Below are 17,868 nucleotides of genomic sequence, written 5' to 3' on the forward strand. Positions count from 1 at the left end.
TCCAGGGTAAACAGCCCCAGGTCTCTCTACCTCTCCTCCCAAGAGATGCTCAAGAAATCTGACTGACAGCTCTCACAGGGTATCCTACTCATGGAATAAAAATCCAGCACCACTGGTAGAATAACCCTCTGAACAGGATTTCCCACGGACACTTGGGTATTCTCTCTGGGCAGTGTGGCAAAGAGAGAAAAGAGCACATACCTTCTCTGGAACCAACCTGCTTGGCCAAGCAAAATATTTGAAAAATCATCCTGCTTTTTAAAAGCTCAATTTAGTTTGTACTCCAAATTCTACTCCTGCAATGGATCATAGAGGAAAGATTACTGTGGATCCCTCCTCTCTCTTCACTCCCTTCTCTCAAGATGCTCAGAAAAGAAGAAATGGAAAAAATTTAAACTTGTGATTGTTACCCAGGCTGCTTCTAAGTCAGGAACATTCAGTGGGATGCAGGGGATTTTCCTGGGTCCCAGGAACCAGCTCTGATGGCAGCAGTTTTGTAATGCCACAACCAGAAAGCAGGTCCTCATAAATTCCTCACATCAGTTTTGACCCTCACTTGCTTAAGAGCTTTCATCCTAGATTTTTGTGCCAGCTTAGGGCTTTTTCCCATTACATGAATCCAAGGTGCAGCCCATTTCATCACGGCCGCAAAGTCCACCAAACCTAACAATCTATTTCTCTCAGCAAAAGAAAAACCCACCCCAAGGCTGAACCCAGCGTGAGAGCTGTAAGCTGGGATTCAACCCATGAATCCACTGAGCTATCCTCTATGCAGAGTACAGCAATGCTGTAATTTTGCTCAAGATGTCCAATAAAAATAAAAAAATACCCAACACACATAAGGAGAGTGTTTTAATCTCAATTACTTTTTGGAAGAAATAAATCAAAGCTTTCTGCCCTGCTCAGCCCCATAAACATGCTTTATTTTCCTCAGGGTGAATTAAAGTCGAAAGGACTTTGCAGAATGCTGAACTAAGCTTGTGGTTTGTAAAAACCAGGTCTTTATCACACTCACATTTCTGCTCACAGGCTGTCTAGTCATGTCACTCTGGTTTGGAGGATAAAGTTAAACATATACTGTGTTTGCAGACGCAAAAATCAGTTTGCAAAAGTCAGAAAAGCAAAAGATGCTTCCCTCTTTGGAAAATGTAGAAGATTAAAAGAGATTCTTCTTGCTTGGCAGAGCCACTCAGGAGTATACAAAACTACCATTAAATTCTGTTCTTTCCCTGGGGTTCAGCCTGCAGCTGGATCTGGGCAAGAACATTAAAGAGGTTTGTGAAAACTCCACAATCTTTTCTGTCTTTTTGTTTGTTTGGGGGGGGTTTTGCTGTTTTGTTGTTGTGTTCCAGCACATCTCCAATACAAGGCATAATATCTCCGCACAGGTCTTTCTAGACACTTAATAAATTTGCTTTAGAGAATAAAACTGATGTGGCCTCAATTCACCAATGGAAGCAAAATGAGTGACAGACCTAAAACCTCATCTAATCTTCCAAATCCTGTGAAGGGGATGACTAATTGAATTGTCAAAATTCAGTAAGAAGATGATAAAAAGGACACTTAAAGCACATTTACCACCTGTAGAAATATCTTTCAGGAATTCTAGCAAACAACAAAACACTCTTTGGTGCTTTTTTAAAGCAGAAAGCCTCCCATAATAGATTCTAGAGTCCACAGAATTTGAAGTGCAGGTTCCCTACTTGTATATATGTGCTTAAACTATTACTTGGCAAAACAGAATAGGAATTTTTGCTCCTTTTTATTAATTTCAAGGTCTCCAGACGTGTCGTATTTTTGTCCATTGATATTAACAAGCAAAAATAATGATATGCCAACAGTCTGTATAGTCATACTGAGCTTAATTTCTGATGCTCAGAAACTTTTCCCTCCACAATTATTCAGAGAACAGTTTTTTTCTTTAAAGCCTGGAGTACATCTCTAGAAGAAAATCTCTCTTCATTTTGTATTGTGACATTATTCACTAAGCCAGCACGTGTTAAACTTCTGATAGCCTGTGTAAATTCCACATGCACATTAGTGCCTATGGCATTTCACAAAAGGTCAGGGTGCTTTAATTAGCAAGATACTGAAGTGGTCTTTAAAATATTTTAAGGCTTTTAAGCCCCAACTTTGATGTAAAAAATAATTACTTGCCTACCCACACTTCTTCAGCCTCTTATCTGCTCAGCAATTTATGCTGTTATTAACTTAAAATTGCTAATCTCCTTCTGAAACATTGTTTTTCTTGCTCTTATAAAACCCAGCACCAGCCATTGTCAAGCCTGTCTGGTCAAACTGATGGCTTTATTAACAAACTTGCTCACTCATCTTTCAAAGGATCCAACATAAGAGTTCTCTGAAAGGGCTTAGGAATTCATCTGTGCTGGAAGAATGAAAAGCCATGGGTGGGAAAATTTACTGTCTCGGTGTACATTTTCACAGTTTGAAGATTAAATGGGAGACCCCTAAACAAGCTTAAGGAATTCTCTCAAGGAAGGGAATTACCAATAGAGCAGATTTGTCCTGGCTCATGTCACCTACTTTAGGCACAAAACTGAACTGCTCACATCAGGACTATACTAATGTGCCCACACAGGAAAGTCACTTTCAGATGAGGGGAGACAGTGTGAATGCAGAGCTAGCACACCATAGAGCTACACTGTAGGTCAGCTTGTGGGACCATGGCTCACTGACTAACCATCCAACATGCTCTCTCTACCCCATGCTCTGGACATGAGCAGCAGAGAAAGCATCTGAGCAGCTGTTAGTGCTGAATCCAGAGGAGAAGAGCGAGTTCTGGTTTAGGAGGTAAGAGTGGATCACAGGGTACCAAGGTAGAGGATGCAAGGTTTGGGGAGACATAACAGAGATAGTCAGAGGATACAGCTGCTGGCCATGTGAAAAGTGAGGTAGTAAAAACGGTCTTGTCCTACTGGTCTTGGGGAGACATGTCTAGAAGGACTCTTGACCCAAGCCACCACACTTGTGGAAGTAACACTGCCAGGGTAGTCTCCAGCAAGTCAGAGAGATCAGCAAGTATTTTGAAGGAGATGAGATTCAGTAATGTTATCAGCAACTGCCAGAGAAAGTCTGGGAAAGGGCCATTAGTAAGGATAACTTTCATAGGAAAAAAAACACAACACCAAACCCTTCCCTCCTCTTCCTTTAAAGGTTAAATACAAGATGTTGAAATTCCTGTCAAGCTCCACAGGAGTTCACATGTACCTTACTGCCAATGATGGAGCGAACTTCATCGTCAGGAGAGGTGGGGGTGCCAGATATGTCTGGGTTGCTGTTGCTGAGGCTCCGCGAGCGGTTCAAGTTAAGGCTTGCCGGTCGGACAGCAGATCGAGCCATGGTGGCATAATGCACTGATCCCCCTAAGCCACCAGGGCCTGTGGTGGTGTATGAAAGAAAATCCTATTAGACCATGACTCTTGTTAGACTAACACAGACTTGATCCCATGCTGCTTTACACCAGCCTGGTGCAGCAAAGCCTTTCGGTGAAGAAGTTTCTTCTGATGTCCCACCTAAACCTCCCCTGGTGCAACTTCATGCCATTTCCTCTCATCCTGTCACTTGTGACTAGGGGAGAAAAAAACACCACCACCTGGCTGAAACCTCCTTTCAGGCAGTTGTTGAGAGCCAGCCTCCTTTTGTCCACAGTAAGCAACCCCAGTTCCCTCAGCTGCTCCTCACCAGACCTGCTCTCCAGACCCTTCACAAGATCTGTTGCCCTTCCCTGGACCCACTCCAGCACCCTAATATTTTTGTCATAGTGAGGACCCAAAAAAGGAAGCTACTACTCAAGGTTTGGCTTCAACAGTGCTGAGTACAGAGGAACAATCACTTTCCTGCTTCTGCCACATAACCTTCCCAATCCCTCCCAGATGTTTTCCACTCCATGCAAGAAGCAAGTGCTGTTCACAACAGTCCTTCCAAAGCCCAGTTTTCTGTGTCTGTCATTCACACCATCTCTTCCCCATGCTGCTATATCCCTTGCTCTCACCAGGGTTAGAATTCATTTCTTTCCCTCCTGTACCTACACAGGTGTTTCCAAGAATCTCACACTCCTCAACCAGTGTATCAGCTTTTGCTGGAACCAGATCAAAGTCCAAAAGTTTTAGTGAAGGAAGCTGGGAAGCAGGACAGGCCAAGAGTGTATCACATCTGTCTAGGCACCACAGAAAAGAAAACTCCAAACTGAGTATTTTGTCATGATTTAGCCTCACAGTCTTTCAGTGGTGAGATTTTTATTTTAAGAGCTTCAAACAGTTAAATCTCTGCTGTCATTATCTGTAATTAAACTCATCTTGGAAATGGCTATGGTGGATCAGAGAGAAAGTTAATAACAGGGCTTGGCAGGGAACCAGCCATGCAGTTGGAGCTCAGGAGCACCTGCCAGCAAGCAATTTCTGCTCTGCTTCTAACAAACTGTGACTTGAAATAAAATGAAAAGAAAGAGCTACCTGGTGATGGTGAGTTGGGATAGGTGTTCGGCAGGCGAAAAACATAATAAATATAAGAAGCAAGAAGGCTGTTTCTGCCATGCTGGTCCTGGTTTCCATCCAAATTCTTGTGAAGTCTGTTTATGATCGATGCCATCGCTTCAAAAGATGCTTGGCCCAGGTTAACTGAAAGTGAGGAGTTTGTTTTTAGACTGCAGCAGTACCCATGAGCAAGTCCAAACGTGTATTTCATCCACCTTCTGAAGGATAAATGGTGAAGCTTAAGAGCATAGCAAGTGTTTCTCATGAAAAACTGAACCTGGGGTTTGAGATAGGTCTAATAAACAGCTTGACAGGAAGACAGGTGTTGCAGTGATAAGCTTCCATGTTTATTATTAAAAATTTAATGAATTTAGGTCTGATTTCTGGAATCAGCCCAACTCTGATCATCAAATGCAGAAAAACCAAGATCAAGTCCTTGTTTAATTGATGGATAATATCCTTTGGATAGTTATCATACTTTTCTCAGTTAATTATTTCCTCCAATTAAACCTTGGCCAAAATATAAACTGTGTCAAAAAGAACAATTCCATTCCATTTTGGGAGGGAAAAAAATACTAATCTGTTCTGAAAATGAGTACAGAAATATACCCATGGACTGAGGTAGATATTCTAAACAAATTAGGGATGAAGCAGACAGCAGCTGCAGACTGGAAATCTTAGTTTGTCAAAAACTGGACAATAATGTCCTCAATGCTCCATACAAATTAAACCAATACAGAACACTTGAAGAGCTTTAAAATACTAAAGAAAATTTCAAGCAAAATTCTTCCCCAGAACAATAACCTTTCTAAAATAAATGACTGCTGGTTATAAAGCAGTTTTAGATACTTACAGTCCATCATGTCCAACCTCCCAACTGCTATTATCATAGAATCATTTTATTATCATAGAATGGCTTAGGTTGGAAAGGACCTCAGAAACCATCTACCCCAACCTCCCTGCCATGGGCAGAGATGCCTCTCAACTAGACTCAGCTGCTCAAGGCCTCATCCAACCTGGCCCTGAACACCTCCAGGGAGGAGGCACCCACAACTCCCTGGGCAACCTGCTCCAGAGTCCCACCAACCTCCTACTGAAGAACTTCTTCCTAAGATCCAGCCTAAAACTACTCCCCCCCAGCTTCAAATCCTTCCCCCTTGTCCTATTGCTAGACATCCTTAGGAGAAGTCCTTCTCCAACCTTCCTGCAGGCTACCTTCAGGTATTGGAAGGCAGATCTAAGGTCCCCCCAGAGTCTTCTCCAGGCTGAACTCTCGAACTCCCTCAGGCTATCCTCACAGCAGTGGTGCTCCAGCCCTTGGATCATCTTTGTGGCCTCCTTGCTCTAACAGCTCTGTGTCCTTCCTATGATGGGGACCCCAGAACTGCACGTGGTATTTGAAATGAGGTCTCACAAGAGCGCAGTAAAGGGGAAGATTATAAAACTAAGGATCTAAACCTGACTTCCACTAGAGATTCTTTGTACTACCAGAACACAGCCCATAAAAGGGAGCAAAAGGAGAGATTATTCATGCTAATTATTACTTACTCAGTCTCAGATCCACAACAGCTAGAGGAACACACAGCATCTCTACCTTCTTACCTTACCTACTTCAAGATTTTCCAAGGTGACTACTAAGGTTGAAATTCTTAGCTTCTGAATGTCAGTATGGAGACACTCCAGCAGGCTCCAGTACTATGAAAATGCTGAGCATCCAGCTCATGAGAAGTCAGGCCCCTTTCTGGTGTCTTAGTGTGGACACCAAATTACTAGTCACTCTTGGAAGCCTTTGTAGTAACAATTGCTCCTGTGTGCATCACCACTGAGCTGGACACCAGCACGTTTTATTTTGAAGACACATGGTATACTAGCAGCACTAAAATCCAGCATAAAAATGGACTTTTTCATTTCTACATAAGCATGATAAAACTGGACATATCAAACTTTCAGCTATGTAATTCTCCATAAAACTTAAATAGAATACCTATTTGGCCTGCAATGACAGGAGGTCTTACTACCAGAAGAATCAGTTTGTCAAGCAGGAGATGAAGAAATCGCACTACCGGCTCCAGCTGAGAGGAATTTAAAGCTGAAATGCTGCTCTTCAGTTCATTTTCCAAGTTGTTTTCCATAATTCTCATGTCTCCTATTCGCACAGGGAACATGTGCTCGTCCAGAGCATGGACAAGTGCAAAGAACTTGTCAAGATAAGGGTCCTACACACAAGGGGAAAAAACAAAACAAACAAACAGCAAGAAGATCCAAAAGTAATCATAGAATGGCTTAGGTTGAAAGCAACCTCAGAGACTATGTGCTCCCAACCAGACTTGGCTGCCCAAGGCCTCATCCAGTCTGACTTTAAACACCTCCAGGGGGAGGGGGCATCCACAATCTTCTTGGGCAACCTGTTCCAGAGTCTCACCACCCTCATACTGAAGAACTTCTTCCTAAGATCCAGTCAAAATCTACTCTCCCTCAGCTTAAAGACATTCTCCCTCATCCTATTGCTAGACACCCTTATGAACAGCCCCTCTGCAGCCTTCCTGTAAGATCCCTTTCGATATTGGAAGGCAGCTCTACAATCCTCCCGGAGTCCACCTTCTCTAGGTGAACAACCCAAGCTCCCTTAGCCAGTCCTCACAGCAGAGGTACTTCATCCTTGTGGCCTTCCTCTGCGCTCAGTCCAACAGCTCTGTGTCCTTTATATGATAGGGACACCAGAACAGATGGAGTATTTGAGGTGAGGGTCTCGCAAGAGCTATGGACTTGTAACTTATGGATGGATTCTCTCCTTCAGTCTTCTAACCATTTAATCTCAAAAATTAGCAGAAACTCAACATCTCTGAGAGTTTTGCCCATTAATCTAATTCAACTGAGATCAACCAATGTTCAGGAGTTGTCAAGAGTAAAACTAACAGACTATGTATTCTTAGAAAACCAGGCAAAAAGGCACTAAAATCACGTTACTGTTTGCAACACAAATAAACCATACCAAAAAACCCAACATCAAATGACATACTGGGAATTAATAAAAGTTGAAATGATCAGTTAAAACAATCCTGATCTAGTTGGGGATGTCCCTGCTCCAGAGGTTCCTTCCACTCCAAACCATTCTGTGAATTTCTTTCCAGATGAAAAATACTTGGAGAAACAAAAGAGGCAGAGGGGAAAAGGAAGAACAAGCACATGTCATAGGTCTACACCCTCTTTAGATCTGTTGTATTCAACACAGGTGTTTGAGGTTTGAAAACACTGCTGCTCATTCACCCCCTGGCAATACAGGCAGAACTTTTTTTAAGCAGAACTTCTCAAATATACTCACAGCAGCATGTAGAGTAACAGGTATACTGGCTCAGAACTGAAAATGACATTTGCCATTTCACCACAATTATTACACTTTTCATGATTTCAGCTCTGACAGTGCTTTAGCTGTCAAGAAACTATCAAACTTTGCTACAATGACTGCTCTTAACACTTACCTGAGTGTGGAGGGATGACACAGCCACAACTTCAACGTTGAAAACCCCCTTGTGGTTATCCACCCACTTCATCCCAGGGAGTGGAACCTGCAGGTTAACACAGAATCATAGAATGGCTCAGGTTGGAGGGGAGCTCAGAGCATCTACTCCAACACCCCTACCATGGGCAGGGACACCTCTCAACTAGACTCAGCTGCTCAAGGACTCATCCAACTTGGTCTTGAACACCCCCAGGGGGGAAGAAGCCACAACCTGCCTGGACAGCCTATTCCAGAGTCCTACCACCCTTGTACTGAAGAACTTTGTCCTAAGATCCAGTCTAACCCTAGACTCTCTCAGCTTCAAACCATTCCCCCCTGTCCTAGTTCTAAACACACTTATGAAAAGTCCCTTTCTAGCCCTCCTGTAGGCTCCCTTCAGGTGTCAGAGGGCAGCTTTAAGGTCCTCCCATGCACACACAATCACACATGTATGTACACAGACATTCTCTCACTTTTTAAGAGAGATGATTTTCAGCAGAAAGCACAACTCACCTCTGGAGAAAGCACTGAATATGCCTGTGGTGGTTTTTCCAAGGAGACAGGGAGGCAGAACTGCCCAGTCTTTAATCGTCCATTTTGAAGCATGGGGATCCACTGCAAAGAGAAGGAATTAACAGAGAAAAAACAAAACCATGCACTTCTTAATCCTTTCCTGAACTTTGCAGGCTTGACTGCCAGATTCCCAACTTCTCCCATGGCAGTATGAGTGGACAGTAATGCTGACCAAACTGCAAACACATGCATTATGAAAATATTCTCTGCTGGAAAACATAAAGGCTGGAAGACACTCACCGTGTATCCAACAGGAGTCTCCAGGGGAGTGTTTTGTTTCTGTTGGCAACTGACGTGGTAGAAAGTAAAAAGCAGGTGGTGGTGATCAGTTAAGGTGGCTGGCAGCTTAATCTTGATTTCCTCATGAAAATCAGGTGATCTGTGTAGAGACCAGAATCTCAGCTGAATCATCAGTATAAACAGTGTGATAGAATAGACTAGAATAGAATAGAATAGAATAGAATAGAATAGAATAGAATAGAATAGAATAGAATAGAATAGAATAGAATAGAATAGAATAGAATAGAATAGAATAGAATAGAATACAATAGACCAGACCAGACCAGACCAGGCTGGAAAAGACCTTCAAGATCATCGCGTCCAACCTATCATCCAACACCACCTAATCAACTAACCCATGTAACCAAGCACCCTGTCAAGTCTCTTCCTGAACACCTCCAGTGATGGTGACTACACCACCTCCCCAGGCAGCCCATTCCAATGGGCAATCACTCTCTCTGTGTACAATTTCTTTCTAACATCCAGTCTGAACCTCCCCTGGCACAGCCTGAGACTGTGTCCTCTTGTTCTGGTGCTGGTTGCCTGAGAGAAGAGCCCAACCTCTGACTGTCTACATCCTCCCTTCAGGTAGCTGTAGAGAGAAATAAGGTCTCCGCTGAGCCTCCTCTTCTCCAGGCTAAGCAGCCCCAGCTCCCTCAGCCTCTCCTCATAGGGCTTGTGCTCCAAACCCCTCACCAGCTTTGTTGCCCTTCTCTGGACATGTTCCAGCAAGTCAACATCTTTCCTAAACTGAGGGGCCCAGAACTAGACACAGTAGTAAAGGTATGGCCTAACCAGTGCAGTGGACAGGGGCAGAATGACCTCCCTGCTCCTGCTAGCCACACTCTTCCTGATGCAGACCAGGATGTCATTGGCCCTCTTGGTCAGCTGGGCACACTGCAGGCTCATGTTCAGCCTACTATCAACCAGTACCCATAGGTCCCTCTCTGCCTGGCCGCTCTCCAGCCACTCTGACCCCAGCCTGTAGCACTGCATAGGGTTGCTGTGGCCAATGTGCAGAACCTGGCACTTGGATGTCTTAAATCTCCTATGTTGGGCTTGGAAGGGACCTCTAGAGATCATCTAGTCCAACAGCCAGAGCAGATTGCTCAGGAACACATCCAGGTGGGTTTTGAAAGTCTCCATAACCTCTCTGGGGCAGCTTGTTTCATCCTACACTTGACTGAATCCTTCAAGTATGTGGAGGGGAGGAAGTATATAGACTATCCTATTGAATTAAAGCTTTATTTTCTGATCACCAAGGTCTGGAAAAACTTCAGGTATGCTTTTACAGTCCACATAAAATGAAAGCAGCAGCCCCCTCCTCACACAGGCACTCTGAACTGTACTGCTCCCCATGAGCTATAAACTCTAGTCTCAAGGTGGAGATGGCCACAACCCCCAAGTGCAGGACAAATATCTCTCTCCCTTTATGGCTATGAAGAGTATCAACACATTAAGGCCAGAATCAGCACTCCATACCCCAGCTGCTCTGGAATATTTTCAAGACCTAGAACTTCCAATCTATAACACCTAAAAGGCTCCAGCAAAGCACTGCAGCACATGCTAACCTGAGTTTCTAACATAAATCTTCCTGATTAACATGAAGCTTGTACTTAAATCATCTCCTGAGCTGGGCTACGTGCTGAGGATCACAGTCCCTCCACAATGTTGATTTGTACCACAGCAAACAAAGACTCCAACAAAACTCTAAGGACAGTGCCAAATAACAGTGCAGATGTTGTGCTATCCAGATAGCCACTGTTAAATAATTAACACTGAGAGTGACTGGGAATTTACAGCACATTCACACTGGTAAAACTTCCTTTGGGTGCAATCACACTCTCCACATGGGGCCATGTCTGGTGTTTTACCTGTTGTGGTACACTACAGCTGTGTATGCTTCTTTGGAAAACTCAGGACAGCTAGATTTGCCAAAGATGACCTGCAAAAAAGAACACAAACATCAACATCTCCCTATAAAATGTGCCCAGAATTTGTTTCCTAATCCCACGGAGTCATTTACAGCTCCACTCATGAGACTGTGCAGCTGTGCACAGTTACATTTGCTGGTTACAAGCACCTTCACTACTGAAGTTTCACTTAGTCACTGAAATGTTCACTATCTTAATAATCCCAGTTACAAATACACACAGGTATGGCTGAAGACCATGAATGTACCTACTCCCCTACATCCCCCTTCACCAAGTGCTCATCACTTCTGGTCACAGAATCACAAAAGGGGTTAGGTGGGAAGGGACCTCAGAGACCACCTATTCCAATCCCCTGCCATGGGCAGGGATGCCTCTCAACTAGACTTGGCTGCCCAAGGCCTCATCCAGCCTGGCCCTGGACACCTCCAGAAAGGAGGCATCCACAACCACTCTGGGCAACCTATTCCAATGTCTCACCACCCTCATACCCTCATACACCCTCATCTGGCTAAGATCCAGTCTAAACCTACTTTCCCTCAGCTTCAAACCATTCCCCCTTGTCCTATTGCTAGACACCCTTATGATAAGTCCTTCTACAGCCTTCCTATAGAATCCCTTCAGGTACTGGAAGGCAGCTCTAAGGTCGTCCAGGCTGAAGAACCTTAGTTCCCTCAGCCTATCCTCATATCAGAGGTGCTTCAGCCCTTGGATTAACCTTGTGGCCCTCCTCTGGATTCACTCCAACAGCTCTGTGTCCTTCTTATGATGGGGATAGCAGAATGGATGGAGTATTCAAGGTGGGGGTTATATAACCATCACCTTTAATTGTACTGGTGTGGAAGTAAAGATTCTGGTCCAAACACAAGTGTGTCCACTGCCAACATCTCAGGTTAAAATACCAGCTACTACATGATTACTTTGCAACCTCTATACAGATATACTCCTTGTTCTGAAACACTGTGATTTTAGATTGCTCTGAACTCGTTACTTTGGGTTTCAGGGAGGTTTTCTTTAACTCAGGGATTTTACAACTGCAAGGTGTGCTCTGTCTTACCAACAACAGAATTCAGAGCACAAAGCTCTTCCTCACCGGCATAGCATTGCTTGGGTCCTCTCCATACATGAACTGGACCTTTACAGTGATATTCCTGGCAGATCCTTGACGGTTGGCAAAGTTAAGGCTTTGAGGATAGACATAAAGAAGATTCCTGCAAAAGACAAAGGCATCAAGTGAGCATCTCCATGTGAGAAACAGAGGGTTCACACCTTTACTGATGCTGTTGTTTACACCTCCATGGAAACAGTCAAAGTGAAGGAGCTGACATTTTCCATTAGCCAGATGGGCTTCTCTCCAACATTAGTGCACAAGCAATTTGATAGTGACTCCTTATTTCAGACATCAAAATTAGTCATTTTTCTAATTGCCATCAGATTTTGAAGTAGTTCCTGTTTATAAGTGTACTTGAAAAATACATGTGGAAATGTACCAGTGATTCTATAAGCTAAGAAGTTCAAGTGGAAAGGAAATATGAATAGAAAAGCACTGAGAAGTGTTTCTTTGCTCAGCAGAGAGGCTGGCTCCTGTTAAAAGCCTTCCTTGTTGTGAGCTGTCCTCCTCTTTTTTTTTTTTTTTTCTTTTTTAATCTTCTTACATCCTGATGACTTCAGGTTACATCTCTTCTCTAAAAGGAGACTAAACTAAGAGACAGAAAGACTGACACCTTGAGCAACCTGGTCCAGTGGAAGGTGACCTCGTCAATGCCAGCAGGGTTGGAACTAGGTAATCTTCAAGGTCACTTCTAACCCAAACCATTCTATGATTCTATAACCTCTGTAGCTTCAAGAGATATGAAGTACTTGCATTGCCTCAGATGGAATTGTATCTCCAAATCCCACACCACTTTGGGAAAGATGGGGATCAGCTAAAGCTCACATCTAGAAAACAGCAGGGATGGCCAGACTGAACCAGAAGTGGAATGTTTTGATGTTTTGAGGGAATGGCTGGGATCACAGGCAATGACAGCACTCCTAGGTACCTAAAGAACTGCTGCAGAGACCAAAGTGATAAAGTGATCCCTGCATCCACAGGAATGTGACAGGACATAATGAGATGAAATTGCAGCACAGGAGATTTATGTTAAATATGAGGGAAAACGTTCTGACTGTAAGGCAAGTTAAGCAGTAGAACTAATTGCCTGGGGAGGGTGTGAAAGCTCCACTTTCTGGTAGCTTTTGAGGACCAGTGAGGCAGACACCTGTCCAGATTGGTTTATAGGCAGCTTCAGCCTTCACCTGGAGGGTCAGATCCTGGTGGCCCCTTCCAGCTCCACTTCTCTAGGTCTATGATTAATTTAAGCAGTGATGAGATGCAAAGTTCTGCAATAGTTTTCATCCTCTTAGCCCTGATGAATTCCTGTTAACAAAACACAAGCTGGATACATGCATTGTTATCAAAACTCTCCACTACAAGCCCCTGTCTGCCCTGCAGAAAGTCCCTTTAAGACAAAAGGATAAAAAGACAACACTATTTCAAGGCAAAAAAGTCCACTCAACAGACTCCATTATTCAAAGCAAACATACCTTCTTTTGGCCCTAAAGAAGTGTACCAATTATTACATCATTAAAAGGTGATCTCGGAAATCCCCTACCCATCTCCTACACAGCCCTGCCTACCAGACCAGCATCACTCCCTCTTGTATACCCTGGCTGCTATGGATCCAAGAAGAGCCCAGAGGGATGCTCACCACAGGCTATTTGGCAGCCTGATAGCTAGGTGAGAGGCTCATGTTGCTGCCTTCTATCTGCTGGGGATAAAAGACTGAAGCAACCAACTCTGTACCAAGCCCTGGCTTCTAAGGCAAGGGAAAAAACGTTCCCTTCCCCTCTGTCCCCCTCTGGGAACTATTCAATGAATCTCAGCACAATCTGTAAGTAGTTTCCAACTGTTCCTTGTCCCAGAGAGACAAGAGACAACAGATGGGCATAGAGAACTGCAGTGAGGAGCACAGCAGATCAACATTTTAAGCATAATAAAGCAGGCACTACAGAGTGCTGGCAATGGCAGATTGAAAACTAAGAGGCTCTTTTTTCAGTTGTCAAGAGGGCAGTAATTTGGTTGCTCAGTGAAGAAGGCCATCTGGTAGCTTTTTAGATGCTGTAGGGATCCAAAACACCTGCACTGGGCTAGCAGTGGGTCACTCTCCTGGAGGAGCAGCTGGGCTACCCTTGGCTTTCTGACACTCTGCTCTGGTGGAACCTCACCTGAAATCCTATGTCCAGCTCTGGGTCCCCAACACAAGAAGGACATGGATCTGTTGAAGCAGCTGAGGAGGGCCACAAAGATGATCAGAAGGCTGAAGCACCTCTCCTATGAGGACAGGCTAAAAGAGTTGGGCCTGTTCAGCCTGGAGAAGAGAAGGCTCCAGAGAGACCTTATAGCAGCATTTCAATATCTGAAGGGGACCTACAGGAAGGCTGGGGAGGGACTATTTAGATAGGGTTGTAGAAACAGGATGAGGGCCAGTGGTTTGACACTGGAGCAGGGCAGGTTTAGGCTGGACATTAGGAAGAGGTTCTGTACAATGAGAGTGGTGAAGTACTGGAACAGGTTGCCCAGAGATGTGGTTGAGGCCCCACTCCAGGAGTCATTCAATGCCAAACTTGATGTGGCCCTAGGCAGCCTGATCTAGTTGGAGGTGTCCCTGCTGACTGCAGGGGAGTTGGACAAGGCAACCTTTGAGGGTCCTGTCCAACCCCATGCATTCTATGCTTCTGTGGTATCAACATTTTGGCAAACAAATCACGCCAAGGACTTGGCTCTGATGCCAACTCCATTTGCTCCCATGGGTACTCCCATTTACACAGGCACAGGATAAGGTTGCTCCTAAGGAATTCTCTAAGAGTCCCTGAAGGAAAAAATAACTCCTCCAGGTCAGCCCCTATAGAGTGTAGCCCATCTTTGTATCTCCAGAAGGCTATACAGGGCAGCATCATGAAACAGCTCTTTTCCACCCCTCCAGGCAGAGGAATATGCTTAGCTGGCACATGGGAATTTCTTCCCTTTCAAGTCCTTCATGGTGAATTAAGTTTTTGAATCTCATCCCCATTGGTCCCTTTGCCTAATCAACGGCTCTCTTACTATTTCAGAAGGGGCCTGTGCCATTTTTGTGACTCTACTAAATTACTTTGCTCTGGCATGAATACATTTGCTCCTTGATGTTCTTTTAAAATGAAAATGGATATGGAAATTTACTTTAAAATGTACATTGCTCATAAAACTTTTATTAAGTAGTATTAGTGCTTAAGAGAAGGATTTAATGTATTTGTGAAGCCAGGCTACAGGATCCCTATATTAAAGGCAGTCTTATTGTTAGGACTGATTTATGCTGAACAGCAGAGATGAGCTTAAACCAAGCATGCAGTTCTCCTACCACCTTTTCTGCTAGGGCTTGGTCTGCTGGGAGCAAATGAGACATCTCACCAGTTTGATGCCACTCTAGAAAGGGGATGCTAGAGACCTACAAGCAGGTGGGACTTTAGCTGCATTCATAACAACAAGCATTGGAGGTGCACAGTTTTTGCTGGAGGAAACAGTTTCGCACTGGAGGAAACATAGAGGTTTCAAGTTCTCATTATTTATGTAGTGATAGGACAAGGGGCTACAATTTTAAACTGAAAAAGAGGAGGTTTAGACATAAGGAAGAAGTTCTCCACTGTGAGGGTGGTGAGGTGCTAGAACAGGTTGATCAGAGAAGTTGTTGATGTCCCAGCACTGGAAGTGTCCAAGGCTAGGTTAGGGCCCTGAGCAACCTGTTCTAGTGGAAGGTGCCCAAGGCAGGGTGCTTGGAATTAGGTATCTTTAGGTATCAACCCAAACCATTCTATGAAATACCAAAAGTCAGTAGGACACCAGAAGTGGAACCACCATGCAAAAACAATGAAATGAGACTTCTGTGCAAAGTGATGGCAGAAGCTGCCTCACTGCATGGGGGAGCTGACAGGCATCAAAGTTGCTGAGCTTTAAAAGGCAAAGGAAGAGGCATGACACTGAACATAGTCTTCAGAAATCAAGACATCTCCAGCCCTATATAATACACAAGCAAAGAAGAGAAAGCAACCTTCTGGTGGGCTAGACATCATGGGGAGCTCTCATGTCACAGTGTTCAGTTCTCTATAGAAGGGATGAAGGGAGGAGAAGGGAGTGACCATGAAAACAACACTGCAGCATCACCAACCATGTTAGGCATACACTAATTAAAACAACACTGCTAGTCCTTATGCTTCCAGGTAACAGCAACTTCTTGATAACACTACTCAGAGATTTCTAGCAATAAAACTTTCAGGCAGAAGCTTTACAGCCAAGGACTTGTGTCTGGAGCTTTTATTAAAATGCTATGCAAAACGTATGCAAAGCTTATCCAATTATCTCGAACAGATCTCAAAAGTACTTTTACCTCCATAAAATGAATTGCCGAAGTGCAAAGGCTTCCCAAGCCATGGAAATAATGGCACCAGGTTCTCCTCTAAATATTTATTTAATGTGATTGCAGCCATTTTGCCAAAGCCTTCATAAAGGTATTAAAACATTAAGAGCTGATCCTAACTCTTAGAGGGGATGTCTAACTATGATGAAAATTTCTCTTTTCTGTAAAACCCAGAGACCTTTTTCTTTGCTTTATTCCTACTATAAAAATCATTTAAAGCCCATTTACACAGGGTCACCCAGGTGCATGAAAGATCTTCAGGATCATGTTTGTTACATACATCTTTTCTTGACTGGGCTAATGGCTCTCTGAGGCAGGATCCCTCCTTAGGGTTTCTGCAGCTCTTGAATCTTACAGTTTAATCATATCAGAAGGTTTTCTCCTCTCTGCTTTTCTGTGCCCTGTATTGCTTTTGAGCTCCACACTACAAGACATTGGAGGTGTTGGATTATGATCAAAGAAGGGCAAAGAATCTGGTGAAGGGTCTAGAGCATTAATCTTTGTGAGGAGTAGCTGAGGGAACTAGGGTTGTTTAAGAGTCTCAGGGGAGACCTTCTTACTCTCTACAACTCCCTAAAAGGAGGTTGGAAGCAGGTGAGAGTTGGTCTCTTCTCCCTAATATCAGGTGGAAGCAGGTGGGAGTTGGTCTCTTCTCCCTAATATCTGGTAATAGAATGAGAGGAAATGGCCTGAAATTGTGCTAAGAGAGGTTCAGATTGGACATTAGGAAAAGTTTAGTTCCTGCGAGATTGGTCAGGCAGTGGAACAGGCTGCCCAGGAAGTGGTGAAGTCACTATCCCTGGAGGTGTTCAAGAAACGTGTGGACATGGTTCTTAGGGACATGGTTTAATGGCCATGGTGGTGTTAGGATGATGACCAGACTTGATGATCTTGGAGATCTTTTCCAACTGAAAATTCTATGATGATTCAATGACTGTTGTGACATCTAAGGATGGGATTTTGTAGTGAACTGACTTTATTGGCACTGGCATTCAGCTGCTGGGCAGTTACCTGTGCTTTTTAAATACCTGACATCAGAGCTCCTGGAGCTAGCTGAGTTATCACATATTGGCTCAGGAACAGGCAGAGCACGGTGACACACAGGAGCTTCTCAAGTTGTACAGATCTGCTAAAATGTCTGAGCTCCAGCTGCCTGGTCATTGCTACTCTTTGAGTAACTTCCTGTATTTTTCTGAAGACTAAACTAAGAATAAAGATTGGGGGGATGATGGGGTTAGGAAGAATTCAAAACTATTTAAAACTAACCTGAGAAAGACTTCTTGTAAGAAACAGCTAAAACAACAGAATATTATTCATCTTAAACCCTGTAAAACTCAAGCCACTCAAGTACTCCGGACTGCAGTGTCAATACTACTTTTTTTCTTTTATTTTTCAGCTAGTTCCTCAAGTTCTACAGCCCAAAAATTCCCACTGTTGGAGGCCAGAGCCTGGATTTTGTTCCCTACTACAGAAGTCAGATAAAAACCATACCCAAACTTCAGCTCCACAAGTGAAACTCCAATGAACTTCCCTAAGGAAAACACAAATCCTCCAAAAGCACAAGCTTATCCTGCTTTTTTTAAACACTGGAAGTGTTTAATAATGTT

At 43.8% G+C, this 17,868-nt stretch overlaps 1 protein-coding gene across 15 annotated transcripts in view; it reads right to left on the reverse strand.

The window, feature by feature from the left end:
* Positions 1–17,868, reverse strand: part of DOCK7 (dedicator of cytokinesis 7) — a 123,515-nt gene that overhangs the window by 45,211 nt on the left and 60,436 nt on the right. For all 15 annotated transcript variants that reach the window (XM_068140772.1, XM_068140770.1, XM_068140766.1 and 12 more), the window contains exons 15-22: positions 11,869–11,986; positions 10,719–10,789; positions 8,806–8,944; positions 8,506–8,607; positions 7,973–8,059; positions 6,478–6,709; positions 4,473–4,637; positions 3,229–3,398 (exon numbers count right to left, since the gene is read on the reverse strand). In XM_068140772.1, coding sequence (XP_067996873.1) covers positions 3,229–3,398; positions 4,473–4,637; positions 6,478–6,709; positions 7,973–8,059; positions 8,506–8,607; positions 8,806–8,944; positions 10,719–10,789; positions 11,869–11,986 — 1,084 coding nt within the window. The remainder of the gene's footprint in view (positions 1–3,228; positions 3,399–4,472; positions 4,638–6,477; positions 6,710–7,972; positions 8,060–8,505; positions 8,608–8,805; positions 8,945–10,718; positions 10,790–11,868; positions 11,987–17,868) is intronic.

Source organism: Melanerpes formicivorus, unplaced genomic scaffold, assembly GCF_026170545.1.
Source record: "Melanerpes formicivorus ecotype bairdi unplaced genomic scaffold, bMelFor1.0.p_v2 SCAF_7, whole genome shotgun sequence".
NCBI lineage: Eukaryota > Metazoa > Chordata > Aves > Piciformes > Picidae > Melanerpes > Melanerpes formicivorus.